At 41.3% G+C, this 18,735-nt stretch overlaps 1 protein-coding gene across 4 annotated transcripts in view; it reads left to right on the plus strand.

Annotated features, from left to right (window-relative positions):
• Elmo1 (engulfment and cell motility 1) overlaps nucleotides 1-18,735 on the plus strand; it is a 624,760-nt gene that overhangs the window by 301,039 nt on the left and 304,986 nt on the right. For all 4 annotated transcript variants that reach the window (XM_029569533.1, XM_008845428.2, XM_008845430.3 and 1 more), the window contains one exon: nucleotides 17,053-17,157. In XM_029569533.1, the coding sequence (XP_029425393.1) occupies nucleotides 17,053-17,157 (105 nt within the window). The remainder of the gene's footprint in view (nucleotides 1-17,052; nucleotides 17,158-18,735) is intronic.

An 18,735-nucleotide genomic window follows, 5' to 3' on the forward strand; every position in this document is an offset into this window, starting at 1 on the left:
ATATATATTATATATATAATATGATGTGTTTACCATGTTCAGAAGTGGATGCCTTAGGTTTTATTTAGGGATTCAAATATTACCAATGATTCTCCTTGTGTGGACGAAGGAGTTTCAGGGCCAGACCTGCAAGGTATAAGGAATTGTGTCTAGAATTGTGAAACCTACTTCTTCAGGAGTTTGGGGAGTGTGGGTGTCCTGGCAACTTTGGAGGCAGCTGCTTGTGTTTGCTTCTTCATTTCTTAGAGCTGGATGTTTCACTCCTATGTGTGTAGTGGTTCCCTGTAGTTAACACTTGTTCATTGGGGAAGATGAGACCATTGTTCTGTTTTCAGAGGCTCCTGAAACCCATCAGTAGAGTCATCAGAATGACCTCCTAAGGGAAATGATCTGTTTTGAGACATTTATTGTGGTCTCCTTCCTCTTCCTTTGATCTTGTCCATGTCTCTCTTTTCTTTGTCCCATCTTCTGACATTTACACATGCTGCCTCACTTGGAATGGTTTTAGAAGGTGACGTCATGTTTAACTGAGACATACATTTATTTTGCTTTTTGAAGATTTCCTCTGGTGCCTTGGTAAAAGCCTTTATGCACAGAAACCAGTGAAAAGGAAGTTCCTATATATTTTGGCATTGAACTATTCCTATAATCTCATGTCCCAAGCCATTTTCGTAGAATGGTATAGGTTGACTATCCCTGATTGACATGCTTCAGACCAGAAGTGTTCAGAAGTTTTTGTTGTTGTTGTTCAGAAGTTTTTGAACTATGGGATCTTTGCATAGATTTTATTCCTTGAACATCCTTAATTTTAAATTTTGGTATACTCCAAAATTCAAAAGCTCTTTGAGTGAAATGTTAGAGTCTGATATTTGGATTTTCAGATTAGGGATACTTGACCTGTTATTAAAACACCTCATATTTGAAGTGATTTAGGGTGCTCATTTTGATCTGACAACTTCTCCAAGCACAGTATTGCAGTACCTTACGTAACTCAGCACCTGGAAACCAGGTACAATATGGCTGAATCTATACAGGCATCAGAAATGAGAAATGCTGCTGAGGCTTCTTTGCCAGACATCCTTATAAATAGAACAAGTTACCATTCACACAGGACACTGGAAATTTCCATGCTTCGGTGCAAGGAACCAGAGAAGCAGACTAACCCCAGCCTTGGGGGGACATTTGACTTTTAAGAAATTATCTAGTCATTTTGGGAACACCTTGGGAAAGGAGAGATGATGCCACAAAGTCAGGTAGGAGGGACCTTTCAGAAGATGTTTGTGAGGTCCAGGGGTCAGTGTGGACCCACAACAGTCCCTGGAATTGAAACCTTGAGGTTGTTGAAAGATCCAAAGTTCAAATTAACACCCGAAGTCTAGGAGGTCAGTTGAGATCCTGAAGAGTACCAAACCAGGAATAAGGATCAAGAAAGATCCTTCACATCAGCTAGCACGGCTGAGAGTGGAGGACACTGCAGTTTAAAGTTACTTGCCCACACTCACCAAGGGCCGACCTGGTGCTCTGTGTATCTTCTAATTTTACCTGCATGCCAGACAGTGGGAGGGTAGCGCCTCCACAGCAGGCCAGGCAAAGAAGTGGGTGAAATGTCTAAACAAGTGCACTTTCTTTTCTAAGAGCATCAGTGAATGTGGAAGATTGACTGGAACAACGGCCAGTTCATCTTTGGTGCTGCTAACACTCTGCTGCCTCCTCGGCATGCTTTCCTCACTTGCTATGATGGTAGCTGAGTCAGCCAGCTGCTTTCCTGATGAAGGGCCAAGGGTCTTAAAGCCAGTGGAATGTCTGGAAGGGCAGAGGTCATATGAGCACAGAAAGCGCAAGGTCTGGGTAAAGAGGTTCTCCTTGGTGCCTACCCTCCTATGGTGTGTCTTTTGGAGGCCAGCTGTGCTTTTTGAGTAGTTCTTTGATTTATTCTTTCCAGTCCATCCAGCATTCCCAGAGAGGGGGGACTGTCTATGCTAGTTCTATACATGAAGAATGAGTCCTTTGTACTGAGCAAAGCCGCAGTGTGCTCTAGGGTTCTGTCTGACAGTGTGAAGCATCCACACAAATTTCTTCCATTGGGCACTGAAGAGAAAATAAGATCCTTGGCTAGGAAATGGGGATGAGGAGAGGAAAAGGTGCTGTTCTGTAGATGGAGGCAGGTATGCAAATGTGTTGAGGGTGGCTTTACAAGGACTGCACATGTATGCATGGAGTCCCTTCAGAGAACTATTCATTTGTGGAGGAGCGAGCTATTTCTATTAATATTCCTTATCTGAGAGAAACAGAGGTATCTGGTGAACGTCATGAAATGTAATATGAAAACTTATCTTCAAGGTCTTTAATATTTTCCTTCCTCATTGTTGAAGATATATTTTAGCTCCTTTTACATACCGACACACAACAGAAGGAAAGGCTAGCAGAACCAGCATGGAAGTATCAAATGTAAGCAAACATTTGAATTTCTGGTAACAACCAGTTTTTGATCTTATATTATTGAGTGGTACTTAAGGTGCAAAGTCTTGGAGTAATTATATCTACTTCAATTTGCTATGGTCAGATACTGGTTTAATTATGCTTTAAGCTTTAAGGAAGTAATGAAGTATAGATTTTCAAAGTTAAAATTTTTGTTATGAAATAGTTTGGCTATTGGAAGAGAACATAATGCAGGTGTGTGCCCTCTACTCAAATTTAACAGAGATACAATTTTGCTGTGTTTTCTTTGGGACCATTTTGTGATAACTAAGGGAACAGAACAAAACAGCTACGGGCGATATTCAACCCTTCCAGGTTTTCTTCTCTCATTCATTCCTCCCATCAAGGTGATGATATGTGCTATTCCCCTGTGCGTTTGCACACTTGAAAGATGATTGTGATGTTAAGAGAATTTTACTTCCTATATGCATTGTATTGTAACTACCGACTTAGAGCCATAAGAATATTTTCAAATAATATTTCTGTAAGATATAATTATTGAAATGCCTACTTTGAGAGGAGGTTGTTTTAGTAGAATAACAACCAAAAAAAGTGAGTTGGACTGTAAGAAGTTAGCTGTAGTTTCTCCCTCTCCTGCCCTGCTCTGGGCTGCCATGGTGAACCTGGCAGACCGCAAGCTCTCATCCCAGTCTTCTTAGCCTCTTTTCTCCCTGAGCCTCATCTTCTAATGAAACTCCATCCTGTGCAACTGGGAACTAAATTCATGGGTGCTCAGATGGGCATCTGCGGATCTTTTAGACATTCTCTGACCCTTTCTCACTTGTGCTGCACAGTTCCTGGGGCCATACTCTGTTCAGCCTAGGACCATAATCACATGAGGGTCTCCAGGACAACAAAATCTTTAAAATAAATGGTAGTTCTTAATTCTGTTTAATCTGTTGGCTAAGGTGAGGGGCCACTTGGTATTCCCATGATATTTACTTAACATTTCCAACATTCTCGTTCTTTTTCTGGCTTTGTAGCTTCTGTTGTTGGCTGTTGTTTCAGATCCTTATTTCTAGGTCGAGAAAGGGGCATGGCTTTTTGTGTAACAGGGCAGGGCTTTGAGGCTAAAATAAAACTGCTGACCTTGAGTAGTGGCACTAAAACAGAGACTAGTTACGTCTCCCTGTTTGCTAGTTTTTAAAATTATTCAGAAAGTTTTTATTTTTTATTTTATGTGTTTGAGGATATTGCCTGTATATATGTAAGTGTACCCGTGTCATGCAATGCCCACAGAGGTCAGAAGAGGGCAGTATATTCCCTCTTGGAACTGGAGTTATAGATGGTTGTTAGCTGTCATGTGGGTGCTGGGAATCAAACCCAGGTCCTCTGCAAGGGCAGCCAGTGATCTCAACTACTGAGCCATCTCTCCAGCACCATTTGAAATTAATTTGTTCTTTGACAATTTTGTCCATATGTATAATGCATTCCGGTCACTTCCATCCCCTGCTCTCCCTTTCTCATCCTTCTCCCCATCATGTCCGTCCTCCTCATCCCAACAAGCCCCCCTTCCACTATCATGTCTTTTGTTTCATTTTTGTTTTGTATCTCACTGAGTTTAACCAAGGCCTTCAAAATAAGTATGGGTATGGTGCTGTCCACTGGAGCATGAGTAACTGGCTAGGAGCCACACTGCTGAAGACAGTGACTGCCCCTCCCCCAGCAGTAATCAACTTCTAGTAATTCTCCAGGAAGGGCCTAGACCCCTGAAACCCTTTCCCCATCCATGACTGAATGTTGGGCCCAGCCTTGTAGAGGCCCTGTGCAGGTAAATGTAGCTGCTGTGAGTTTGGGCGTATAGTTGCCACGTTGTTCCCAGGACACAGGATTTCAGACCCTCCTCCCTGTCTTGCTGTCCAATATCACAAATGTAATCATAAAAGTTAATTTTAAAATTGTTTTTCAAGCCCAAACTCTGGTGGTCCCTCTGGTCTTCTACTCTTGGCTCTGACTGACTCTCTACAGTTGCTTCCCTTTCCACAGCCATTGCCTTGCAGCCTCCATGGGCACAGGAGTGGTTGCTTTATTTATTTAGCTGTTATGAGATTGAACTATGTGAAATTCCATTTTTGGAGGTCAAAAATAGGGAGATATTAGCAGTTCACGGTGGCTCCCCCTAATATGCTTATGAAAGCCTGAACTTTTACAAATTGGAGAGCTGTGGATGTGGAAAGCTCTGGCAGGATCAAATCTTCCTGTTTTCAACACTGCCAGGCAATCACTGCAGGGTGGACTAGGGACATGTGGCTGGTGCTGAAGTGATACCCCAAGGTGAAGCCCTTATCCTATAGTCCCCTGACTAGCTGTGAAGTTCACCATAACTGACAGCAGAGACTGGTCCCTTAATGCCTGCTGGCCTGCTCACTGGCAGGTCAAGCAAATTGGGTAAATACCTGGTGTGGCTCAAGTCCAGGAGGTTTCAGGAGCAGAGACTGCTCCCATTCTGATGGTTGGGACCCTCCAGGCTCCCATCCTATCCATTTCTATTACACAGACATTCTTCGCACCCACACTGACTGAAATGCTGCTCGCAGCATCTCAGCCATTTTCTGGACAGGGCACAGCTCTCTGGCTCAATTGGACATGGGCCCACAGGGAAGATCTTAGTAAAGCCTGGAGCAGGAGGCAGGATCACGGTCCAGATTGCTTCTCATGTTCTGCTGCAGAATGAATTTGTTTTCTTATTAGAAAGCTGTGGCACACCCCTAGTCAAATGTAAGTAAAAATCAATGTACCTTCATTAGGAGAATATGGGCACAAAGAAGAATAATCCATCTTCCCACCACTGCAAATCATTATTAGTACTCTGGTGCATTCTCTTCCAGTTTTTAATGCATTTTAATAGTACATAATTATAAAATATCTGCCTTGGTTTATATAATAAGAATATAAAGAATATTACGAATAAAATATACACAGAAAAGAATATTACATATAAAATACACATAGACAAGGAACATGTATTACTATAGAAACTGTACATAAAATAGCATAAATTTCTATTCCTACTTTTATCACATATAATAACTACTCTAGGAGCATAATTTTAAAAGTTTGTAAAATATCTTTTGGAGTAGATTTTCTATCATGTAGCTAACTAATTTTCCCTATAGGGAGTAGGCTTAGAACCTAGGCTGTGGACTGCTGAGTTCAAATCCCAGGACACTGGTTAGGTGAATGTGGGCAAGATGCTTAACAGCTAGAAGCCAGAGTTTGTTAATATTTAAACCAGGTCTGTTATGGGAAAGGAGCTGTGGTTTCTAAATTGAAAGCCCAGACTCTTCCATTTTTATGAAGTTCATTGAAAGGGAAAAGGAAGATAGTTCTTGCCAGACACAACCGAGGTCCCTGGTTCATCAAACTTATAGGTAGTCTTTGTATCTGGAGAGATAAAAGGCCCTATTTGAGGTTTGCTTTCAGATAACACTGGGTAGGGCACTGAGTCATCCTGACAGTAGCTGTCAGGAGAAAGGGGAAGAGGGGCCTTCAGTGACAAGTGAGGTTGACGAAAGCTTTCCTTGCAGCATAACTTTTGCGAGATACAGAGTTTTTCCAGTTTAACACCTGGGATTCTGTAATATCATTACAACACATATTGAACTGGGTATGCCACTGAACATTTACAAGTGTTGTGTTGTCCAAGGAGCAAAATATTAGAATTGTAATTTTTGATTAAAGAGAACTGCTTTTGTTACCCATAGTGTTGCTGTGAGGACCAAATGCTAGAAACAAAGGCTGGCAAATGCTTTCTGTGAAGACGACAAATGATTTAGGCCTTGTGAGCCATCTGCAGGTCGTTATCACAACTTGATTCTGCATTATGGTGTGACGGAGTTCGAACGAAGCCTTCATTATGGTCATGGAATTTGAATTCCATGTAATTTGCAAGCCACAGATTATTCTCCACTTGATCAGAAAGATATATTTAAAATTGCAAAAGAAAAAATATAAATGTATGTCTATAGAAAAACAAATAGCGGGCCCAGTTTGGCTCCTGAGCTGTACTTTGCCCACCTCTGGCTTGGAACAGAGCTACCATCCATTAAAGTGCAGTGAATGTGTTAGCATCTGTTCTGGCCACTGAGTCCCACTGTTGTCACCATCTAAGCCTTTCTATTATTATAAATAAAGCATGGAAAGATGACTTGGTGTGGAGAGCAGTTACAGCATGATGGGCTTTCAGATTCCCATGGCAGGTTTGGTTTCTCATACCAGTGCCGCCTCCTGCACCAGCAGCTGTCTGACCAGATGGGCTGAGGGACTAGGCTCCAAGGAAAGGGTTGGTGACGGACAGGCAAGGCTACCCTGCAATGACGGTTGCTAGATGGTTCAGTCTGTGCCCTTTCTATGATGGAGGTGGAGGGCCCTCTGTACATAGACTACTCCGACTTCATTCTGTGTTTTGAAGTGATGAAGGGTGGAAGAAAAAAAGAAGTGAACAAAAGATTCTTGGAGGTAAGGGAAGATGAGAGAGAAGGATGTTGCCTGGAGTGTAGGCCATCTTCGGACTGTTCATCATCCCATGTGTACTGGGCTGAGTAGAAAATTACAGATATCTTTATAAACCCTGACAGCACAATTTCATTATTCATGAAGACTTAAAAAAAAAAACTTTAACCAGCTTTGTTTTAAAGCAAATTTATTCGCATGGCATTTTAATTGAGTTTTTATGGTAATTCTACGTAGTGACTGTTGAATCAACATACCAAATATACTGTGCTTCCTCCCAGCTATCCTGTTATTCAGTGAGTCTCATCTTTGCTTCTTGAAGATAATGAAGTGAGAGTCAACCTAGATTTTGAATGAATTGTATGTATGGTGGGACAAACCTTTCCTGATGTTTTACAAGTAATTGAAAATAGTATTGTTTACCTAGGGAAGTTTACCTTAAATGCAGATTTCTAAATTACATTTGTTTATTATGTGTGTGTAGGACTGTGTGTGAGTGAGTGTGTGCATTCATATGTGTTATAGCTTGCATGTGGAGGTCAGAGGGCAACTGTAAGAGACGATTCTCCCAAGGATTAAACTCAAGTTATCAAGTGCCTCTACCCACTTAGCCATCTCACTGGCCCCAAATGCAGAATTTTTGATGGATTTTTTTAAAAAGGTTTTATTTTTAACTGCATGCAAATGTATCTGTGGGGGTTGTTACGTGCATGTACAGGTGACTGTAGAGCTTAGAACAAGGCGTCAGTTTCCTTGGAGCTGGAGCTACAGGTGTTTGTGAGCTACTGACATGGGTGCTGGGAACCAAATCTGAGACTTTTGCAAGAGCAGTACATGCTCTTAAACACTGAGCCGTGTCTCCAGCCACCTGATGAAGGATCTTTTGCAGATGCTCTTGATTTTTGTGTGAGGGTATGTTTGTGTGCACAGGTACATGCACATACCTGTGTCTTCTTGAACTCAGTGCCTATTTTTAAGTCTTGATTTATTAGTAATTTGAGTGAATATAAGGGGTTCCTTTATTGGTGTTGGGTAATTGGAGATGGCCCAGGGTTCATGGAGCTAGGTTGATGGTCTAACAGTTGAATTTGAAATTACCAAGCTTATACAGAGATGGGGTTGAGGGCCAGGAGATGTCCAGTAGGTGAGGGGAACTGGAGACCTGAAAAGCTGTTAGGGAGGCCCAACATAAAAAGAGAAGAAACTGCAAGCAACCGTGTCAGTGGGCGGTTGTGTGGCTTAGAGTCCAAGGCCTGAATCTTCAGCATCTTCCTGGATGTTTCTTTCATGAGGATCCTTTGTGCGTTATCTCAGTGAATCAAATTTTAGTGATGAGGAGCTGGGTTCTCATGAATTATTCGTAAGCCAGATTTCTCTTGTTCTGTAGAAGTGTGCTTACATGTCTCTGACTAAATTCCTTCTTGCTAATGGGGACCTGCATTTCTAGTTTCTTAAGATCTTTTAAATCTAAGTGAGAAAGCAAAAAGTTATGGGATTGCCGAGGCCGTTGTGACCCTTAGTAACTGTCCTATGGAAGTTTCAAGTTCTGACCCTCTCCTGGAGATAGGAGTGCATCCACCTCCTTCCTACTATTTGTTTCATTGGGGAGTGGGAAGATTGAAATTCTGCATTTAGAATGCCTGGCCTGAGGCCCACGAGTACCAGTAACCAAAACAGGTCGGCCAGGTGTTTACTCTTCCTTGTATTTACCATCTTCCAGTCTAGACGTGATAGGTTACCTTGATTCTTTTTTTTTTTTTTTCTTATTGAAGTTTTACTTGTTTTTTTCACCCAGGCTGGCCTCAGACTTCGAGCAATCTTCTTGCTTCCACCCCTCAACTGCTGAAATTACAGTTATGGGTTGCCACATTCAGCAACACCATATAGATTCTTATTGCATTTAACAGAGAGGGACCAAGGCTTGAAATGGAAATTCTTCAGTCACTTGTTGATCCTTAGGACACTGATTTATGTTAGAAATCACAAAATCAGATGCTTTCAAGAGACCCATTATACAAATGTATGAAGCTAACAGGCGAGAGAGTGCTGAGCTGTGCTAAGTCAGAGAACTCATGTTCCACCTAAAGCAGACATTCCAGTAAAATTTGCTGGCTGTGCTGATTCAGGACATTGAGGGTGCAGCTGCATCACCAAGGCAGAGGTCCCTGACCCTCTTCCATTGGTTAGGGAGTTGCTCAGGGCCCGTTGAGGCACCACGAGCTGCATGTGGAAACGTGTGGCTAGCAGTTCTTGTTTTGTTTTTTCCTTTCCAACTTCTATAAATTTATTTAATAAAGTTATGTAAGTATTCGGTTAAGTTTTGTGATTTACATTTCACCTGTCATTTAAGAAATAGAGACTATGTTATAAAATACCCCTTTCTAAGTATACATTGCTAAATTTCACCTCAACATATCTATATAGTTGGAGGTTTTTGTGAATATATACAAATGTATTTGGAAAATATACTGAACTTTTTAATTGTTGTTGTTTAGACAGGGTCTCTCTATAGCTCCAGCTGGCTTGGAACTCACTATGTAGACCAGGCTGGTCTCAATTTCACAGAGATCCACCTGCCTCTGCCTCACTAGTGCTGGGATTGAAGGCATGCACTACGACACTTGGCAGATACACTGAACTGTAACAAAACATTCCTTTGAGTAGTGAGATTAGAGGTTTTGTTCTCTTTTGTTCTGCAAACATTTTCCCATTGTTCCATCAGAAACATGTGTTGTCTTGATAATGAGAAAGTTATTTTAATTTTTTAAACCTTTTGAATTTATTTTGTAATAATATTTTTATCATTTGAAACTTTCGTACATTTATACAATGTATTTTGATCATATCCATCTACCACTACCTCCCTCCCATTCCTCCAGGTCTGCTCACTTTACCTCCCTCCCAACTTGATGTCTTTTTGTGTGTTCCTAATAACCCCTAAGTCTAATTAATGCTGCCCATATGCTCATAGGTATGAGGTCATCCACTGGGGCATGGGCGACCAATCAGCAGCATGTCCCCAAAAGAGAGTGACTGTCCCTCTCTCAGCAGCCATTAACTGCCAATAGGCCTTCTGCCATGGGCAAGGGTCTTCCCCCACCCTGCCTGAATTTTGATTGGTTTGTTCTTGTGCAGGTCTTGTGCAGGTAACCCTAGCTGCTGTGAGTTGGTGCATGCAACAGCCACATTATATCTGGAAGTCTGCGTTTCACAGCTCTCCACCCCATTTGCTGGCACTGTCTTTCCATCACTTCTTCCACAATGTTCCCATGTCTTGCATTAGGGGGAGTCTATGGATGATTCATCCACAGCTGAGCACTCACAGATCCTTATACTCAGTGCTTCGATAGGTTAAGAGTCTCTGCATTAACCACTACCCACTGCAGTAAGAAGCTTCTGTGACCAAAGTTGAGAGCAGCATATGTATATGGGTATAAGCAGAAATAATTAGGACGCTGTTGGACAGCATGACCATTTAGCCAAACAATCGTAGGTTCCCCACTAGGGCCTATAATTTTCTCAGTCATGGGCTTTTGACCAGGTTTATAGTACCAAGCATGAAATTCCCTACTGTGAAGCAGGCCTCAAATCCAATCAGAATGTAGTTAGTTATCCCCATAACTAGCATGCTACTGTTATGCTGGTGGGTACATCTTGCCAGGCAGGTTGATATTGTAACATGCAGGCTCTAGCACTAAGTAAGACGGTTGGTGTCTTTTTTCCCTAACAGCCTGCATAGCACCTGCTGGCACTATGGAAGCTGGACAGCAGGGAGAGTTTCCTGGTCAGTTGAGGCTGATTTCTCTATGTTCTGTATCCAAAGAGGGTGATGTCTTCAGCAAAAGGGCCTTACCATCTGATTATGATGGGCAACCTAAGAGCGGTGGCAATAGCTTGCGTTGTTTTGTGTGCCTCTGGGGCCTCCCTGACTCATAGGGAGGTGTCTCATGCTTGGCATTGAGATTTTTACTTTGTAACCCATGTCTTTTGGCAGCAGCATTGTGCACCCATGCAGTGCTGTACTTCTGTTCAAACTCCTTTTTATATTTTGAAGTTATCTATAAACTAGTGGATTTCCATAAGACGTTTTCCTAATCCTTTGTTTTAGCTCACCTATCGCTCCCCTCTCCTCGCCCTAATATCCACAGCCTCACTTAAACCTTTAACCCCATGAATTCTCTCCTCCTTTCAGGCCACCTGTGCTTCACTATCCTCTATAATTAATTTTTTTCTTGGTTTAAAATATAGTTCTCTCATGCACACTTCTTTTTTTAATAGTTCTTGAGCTTCACGCCTAGGTACTGAACGAGAAACACAGGGCTTTTCCTAACCCTCTGACAGGTTCTGATGCACTTTCAAGTTTGAGAATCACTGGTTTGGAAAAGTGGTTCTCAGCCCCTTTGGGGAATCAGAATCACCTGGTGAGCTTTAAGAATCCAATTGCTTGGCTCCCAGTTGCAGTTTCTTACTGATTTGAGGTGTAGCCTGGACATTAGGATTTTTAAGAGCTCCCCAGTGAATTTGTATGCACATCCAAGGTAGATAACTGCTCCTATAAGGGAACTGATGAAATGTCATTGTACTCAATTCCCCTGCATGGGGAGGGATGGAGAGAGAGACATGTGGCTTTGGCTTAGGCTACATGACCCTCCTTCCCTTGGAGAACATGCCCTTAAGCTGACAGACTAAGCAGTATCTGTGAATGAGGCATTTCTCAGATTAAATGAATATTCACTCAGGGTGATTTGCTTTAAAGGTTGCTTTTAATACTATATTTGTTCAGCAAATGTGGGCACTCATATAGCACAAATATTAACTCCTAAATCCTCAAAGGTTTTCCTGTGATATGCCATCTGGCAGGCATTATTGTAATCATCTCTTTATTATCCACACTAATGAAGGACGGGCATGGCATTGGTAATTGAAAAACACAGATCATTTAAAAATCATTCAGGCTAGTGTCAGCTCTGCTTCCCCAACCAGGAAGCACTGAAGAGCAGAAAATATTGACTGATCACAGCTTCCCATGGAGGTGCTAATACATATTATTTCCGTTAGAAAATTGAACAGGATAAGTGAGAGGCTTCTAAATTATAATTTCCTTTTCTGAATAAATACATTTGTTTCATTGATGAGCAGCTCAAACATGAAGTAGAGGAACAGCAGGTGTATTTAATGTTGAATAAGTGAGTTAAAACTGATGTAATGTATGCTGTGTGGGATTCAGGATATTGGTGGAGCCAGGCTCTCAGTCTTCTGATATTACAGGCGCGTACTGTATCTTCCCAGTAGGTCTCAGAATGTGATTTCCCACCACCAGCATCCATATCACCTGGGAAACTGTTAGAGATGAAAATTCTTGACCTTACCCAGGGTTGACAAATCGGGCTCTGGAAGTGACTCCAGGAGCTGTTGCTTCAGCAAGCCCCTGGTGAGATACAGAGTTCTTCTAGAGTTTGAGTACTGCAGTTCTCCACAACGGGCTGTTCAGTGTAACGAGGGCCTGGCTTAGGTTGTATATATAGCTCAACTGTCTCTCTCAGTAGCTAAGGTGTATGGGCCCAGAATAGATTTAGATATTTTTCTGTCCTAGAGCTTATAACCCTCCTTTGGTTATGTTTGGTTGAGATTATTCAGCTGAAAAATTGGACATGGGTAACAGAAGAGACACTAATCTCCAGGACTTAGATATTGAACCGCACATAGGATAGTCAAGCTAAAATAATTTGTGCTCTCTCCACCTGGTTGGTACCATGTTCCCCGAGTGAAGAAACTGGTGCTTTAGAAAAGGAACCATCCATCCCCTGTCCTCTGAGCACCAAGAGCTGTCTGCTATGATTCACAGAAGCTGACAAATGACACTTTAGAAGGATGTACAGAGTATACAGGCTTCGCAGTAAAACAAGGGAAAATTCCTCAAAGCTCTTGGATCTTCCATTTTAAGACAGGTGGGAAAAAAAATACCATGGAACAAGAAAAGGGAACAAACCTGTATCTAGGACATCCATAAACAAGGAAGGAGCCGTGCAGCGCTGGGCTGTGCTCAGCTCCCTGAATGTTTCTGTCACAAAACAGGATACTTTGGAATATTTAGGTCTGTAATTCTTCTCCTTGTATCAAAAATCCATTGTTGCGGGAGCTGGAGAGATGGCTCAGTGGTTAAGAGCACTGGCAGCTCTTCCAGAGGACCCAGGTTCAATTCCCAGCACCCACACGTCCTCAACTCCAGTTCCAGGGGCTCCAACTCCCTCTTCTAGCCTCTGCGGGCTTTGCGCGACATGAATATACTTAACATACATACACTATATTTTCCCCAAACGGTATATTTTCTATCTAAAGTGTAGTGGTTTTGTAACTTAGAGCAAATCACTGAAAAATCAAAAGCAATTTTCTCATTGGCTTCTCTGTGGCAAGAGCTTTGTTGGGGGCCAACAGGACATGAGCGAGCCTGGTCCGTTACAGTGTCTGGAAGGGATGGAAAAATTATACCTTTTGCTAAGGAGAATGCATCCCAAGTCCATTCTACCGGAGGGAATAATTGTGACTGAGGAGAGCTAAGGACTGGGGAGCTGCTCGGAATGAAATTTGTAGCTACATCACATCAGGCAGCAGCCTGACGACACCAAATGCTGCTTCAAGCCTGGGCCCTGGGTCCACCTTCTGCCTCTGGCACATACTGGCTCTGAAACAAGACAAGCTACACAACTGTCAGTGCTTCTGTTTCCTTCCTGTCAGAAGAAGAAAATGGCAGCATGGACTTGACAAGGTTTGATGAAGATTAAGAGCTATTATGTGAAAGACAATGTCTGCAACATAGTAAATGATTTCATTAGGAGTATTGATTAATTAACTACATGATACTTTAAAAGAACTGTACCAATTACAGTCAGATCCCCACATCCATGGGCTCCTCACCCACAGATTCAACCAACCATATATTAAAAAATACTTGAAAAACTTTCCTCTGTCCTGAACATAAAACAGAACTTTTTGCTTGTCATTTCTCCCTAAACGATACATCATAGAAGCTATCTCTCAGCATTGACTTTATTTTAGGTAATATAAGTAATCTAGAGATAACTTAACATGAATAGAAGATTTATATATATTGTATAAAACTGTGCTTTTTTTAAATATGAGGAACTTGAGCATCCTGTGATATTGTTACCCAGGGAGGATCCTGAAACCAGTCCTTGGACAGGGAGGAGTAACTATATGTTGTTGTTTTTTTTTTTACTGTAAGGACCCTTTGAAAATGCCAGTATGCTATTTTGTGTGTACATTATATAGCTGAAAAGGAACGTGACTGATAGAAAGAGGCTTCAAGGGACTCTAGGTTCTGAGCCATGGAGAGCTTTTCCCTGACCAGCTTTTCTAACAATACTTGTAAAGGTGTGTTAGAATTAGATTCAGAATTCAGAGAAGTTACATTTTTCAGTTGATTGCCTTTTTTGTACTAAGGATTGAACCCAGTGCCCCATGCATGCCAGGTAAGCATTCTACCACTGAGTTAATGCCTCCAGCCGTCTTTGTAGTTTTCCTCACTAAATTTGACCTCCTGCCTCAGCCATCTGAGTAACTGGGATTATAACCCTGTACCGTCAGATCTAGCTTGATTTTATTTTCTGTGCATTTATTGTTGGAATACATCAACGGGTAGAGGCTAGAAACAGGTCTGAAATGAATGACATGCTTTTCTATATCACTTTGCTCTTGTCTAGCCCATGCATGGTAGCTAATATTGATTAGTTGACACTTCCATCAAATGGGCTTCTCCTAGTCTATGTAAAGTCTAAATGCTAGCCAAAATAAGTGCATTCAGCTTCTAAACTGGGGAAAGGAAAAAGTAGGAACAAAAGATTGTTCCAGAGAAAGAATAGCATCCAACAAAGACATTGCTTGCTCAGCCAAAGCCGAGCATCAAGGTCCTGGCAGGCTTGTGAAACCTAGCCACAGTTTTACATCAGTGACATGAAGATAACAGTGGAATCCACTCAATGGGGATGTTGTCAAATTTAATGCACACTGAATCCAAAATTGTGCTAGAACCCAGAAATACCAAGTAAATAACAATTTATTTGGTGTTACTCATGTTCATGATAACCGGTTCTATCAAAGTCATCAATTTATCTGCACGGTGGAAGTTCTATTTTTGCTAAATGACTAAAATTCAACTCTGATTTGTTACTTCCAGGACGTTGGGTTTTTTTTTTTTTTGTTTCCCACTGTTGAATATGAGTTGGATCCTCTTCACTCTGATGAATACCCAATAAAGACTGAACTTTCTGGGTTTGCCATGCGAAAGCTTCCCATTATATCAATTTTTATGAGATACGTCTTTCTTACCAATAGTTGATCCTTTGTATTTTTAAAGACCTTTGCAACATTTTAACAGATGAATCAGGAAAGAATGTCAAAATAGCATATTGCAGTTCTGCAGCATTTTGGATAGGCGTGATGAACCAGGTGCTTTGGAAGAGCTGCTCTGGCCTGCAGACAGCATCACTCATTCATGTTAGATGTTCTCATAAACAGTATTTCAAATCAGCTTGAGAAGGACAGTTTAGATTTAACTTTTGAATAATATAGAAAAGTGTGTGTGGTTTGAACCTTGAACCACTGAATAAAAAGACCTTCACATACTAGAGTCAGAAAAAAGTGTAATTAACCAAAATTTTTATACCAAAGCAGAGCTCTAAACTGTTTAACTGTTCAGGGCTAAAATGAAATTATGTTATTTCATGCAAAGTATCTGAAACAGAAGGTGGTCTAGATTTACATGGCAACAGAAAATACCATCATATTTGATTATTCAGAGTTTGACTTTAATTTTTCTTAATTTAAATTTTCCGCATTGACAGATACATCATGCAAGTTTTATCATCATATCCAACATGGTGTTCTGAAGTGTTTATGCACTGTGGAGTGGTTAACTCTACTACTCAACAAATGAATTATCCCATTTAGCTATCATTTTTATGGTGGAGCAAAATACTGATTTTCATAATTTCTATTCAACATTGCATTAGAAGTACCAGCCAGAGCAATTAAGTAAGAGAAAGAAATCAAAGTCAATTTAAATTGGAAAAGAGGACGTCAAATCATCCCTGTTTGAAGATGACAGAATTTTATGGTAGAAAACCCTTATGACTCCACCAAAAACAAAACACACACACACACACACACACACACACGCACACGCACACACACACGCACCCCTGTTAATACTGAATGAATTCAGCAAAGTTGAAGATTCTAAAATCTGCATTCAAAAGTCAGTCACATTTCTATACAGCAAGAAGAAATTGTCTGTGACAATCTTGATTTTTTTTAGTGTAAAAAATGAAAAAATCATGGCTTTCTTTAAATCATTCAGCATTTATATTTTCAAAGTTAGAACAAGGTTGGTAACTGATGGTGGAGAGTGGTTTGCTCTCTGATGAAGTATCCTGATGGTGTTCAGTGGATGATTTCAAGCACATCGAAGGATCGAGTTGGCCAGGCTTCTACCACTGGTCAGCATATTTGTGTTATGTCATCTCCATGCAATGGGTGTGATGACTGTCATTCCACATGGCTTTCTTGAGGACAAGCAGATCTCAGAACCCTCGGAACATTTGTACTGTTCCCAGTGCCTGTATTCAGGGACCTGTGTAATCCTGGACATCTAACAAGCCTCCTGACAGGAATGGCCATGCCTAGCCTTACATATGAAGGTGAAGAAGTTAAGATGTGGTTGTGTAATGGCTTCCTGGAGTCAGCTTCTGTCACAAACAGCAGTACTGTGGCCTCGTCCCACAGTTCCTCTCCCAAATGCCACCGAGTTCACTTCAGGATACCCACTATAAATGTCACTTTTCGTACTATGTTATGTGCCTAAGAATAATCCAATATTTTGACCTTCAACTGGGTCTCCTAACCCTAGCTATAAAAGCTGATTTCGCTAAACCTGAAAATCTGGAGAACTCCTTTCCAGTGTAAATTTACAGGGGACGGGAAACATAATCATGTTCTTTATTTGGAGCCCACCTTGTGGTGTTTTCATCTGGAGAGGAGATCTCAGCTTTCTTGTGGTTGATGACACAAGAATTAACCTTACAAAACATTTTGTTTTCAACCCAGAATCATGTCAACCCTGCTATGGACTTTACTCAGACCCCACCTGGAATGCTGGCTCTGGACAATATGCTATACTTTGCTAAGCACCACCAGGACGCGTATATACGGGTAAGCATGCTGACCCTTCTCAGATACTGACATTTTTATATTGAATTTTAATTTAGAACCTATAAAGAGAGAAATTATTGTGACATGAGACAGCCGACACCCCAGAGGTGGTTTTTCCTTTTATCAGTACTAGACTAAAAAATTAAAATTAAATGAAACTGATCATGTTTAAAACTACAATTGATACTAGAAAATATTTCATACAGTTCAATATTAAAGTATAACCTCTTAAATAATGAAGGACTCCCAAATCCTATAAACATGCAATTTAGTAGAGACCGCTTTAGACTTATTCCTATAGTTGGAAAGAGGTCAGGATTATCACTAACACATTGTTGCATTTTTGTCTAATGTGGGAGATATAGTAAAATAAGCAAAAATAAAGAGAAAAATGGGAGAGGTTTGGTGAAGCACATTTTCCCATTTCATACCAGATAGGGCACACTCTAGACACAAAGTTAGATGGTGGTGGGAGACAGAGGATGCTCTGCTTTTTTATAAACTAGAAGATGCCACCTGCTGCCTGTGTGGTGCCCTGTAGCGAGGAGAGTGTGAGTGATGGAGTCTTGGGTGACCGTGACATAAAAGCACTTGTCCACTGGGTGCACATCTGGAGCCCTGGATTCACGATGACATCACTTTCATGTCTTCAAGGAGAAGAACCCAGACATAGCTAGGATGGAATAGATGCAAGACTGAAGTCAAAGAGTGGCAGGAATTAGAGGGGCAAGGAGACTTGTGAACACTTATAATGATGCTAGCTCTAAGGCTAGAAAGTATGTGATGGACAGTTCACACCAGGTAGGAAGAATTGATAAGCTAAAATCACACAGTATGTCCTATATGTACGGGGGTATTCCCTGCTGGATTATCAGTAGCATTGGCCTCCTAACGACACAAGTTTGAGACCTGTTACTAGCTAATTATTTAAACAAAGGCAGTCCCCGTTGTGATAAACAAGGGACACTTGAGGCTCTCAGCCAAACTAGTACTTCCTTAGAGGGTATTTGGAAATGGCCAGGCATTTTTCTTTGATTGTCCCCATGCCTGGTGGGAAGCTGCTGGTCAAAACCTGTGATATATTGGGCAAGATACAGTGAAAAATCATACCCACAGTGGCTCCCTTGAAGAAGCCACACCAGGACCCCACATTCTCTGTGGACCTATATTTTCAATGTGTGCAATTTTTTAAGTATGCAGTTTAAGAAGCTTTGACCTATTGTTATTTATTCACTGTAATTTGATCATGTGAAGGAATTTATGGTCATTTGTGATCTAGTGCTTGGTCAGAAATTCAGCTTTCCCTAAGATAGGGTAATTAAAAGTATTAGACTAGTGGAACTAACATTCTTGGATGTTTAACAACCATACATTGAGGCCTATACTAATCTGGTTAGAGGGACTTAAAGGACAGTTTTTTTTGCTCCTTGACCTCCAAGGTCGAATAAGTTCCATGGGACTATGGAGCATCTCTCAAAATGTCCTATAACTATGGTGAGTCACCTGCCCTCTTGTTCAGAGATGCCTTGGAGACCCCACTAGATGGACTTGAGCCAGTGTCCAGTCTACAAAGAGGAG

Source organism: Nannospalax galili, unplaced genomic scaffold (genome assembly GCF_000622305.1).
Source record: "Nannospalax galili isolate Female #2095 unplaced genomic scaffold, S.galili_v1.0 scaffold962, whole genome shotgun sequence".
In the NCBI taxonomy this organism is placed as follows: Eukaryota; Metazoa; Chordata; class Mammalia; order Rodentia; family Spalacidae; genus Nannospalax; species Nannospalax galili.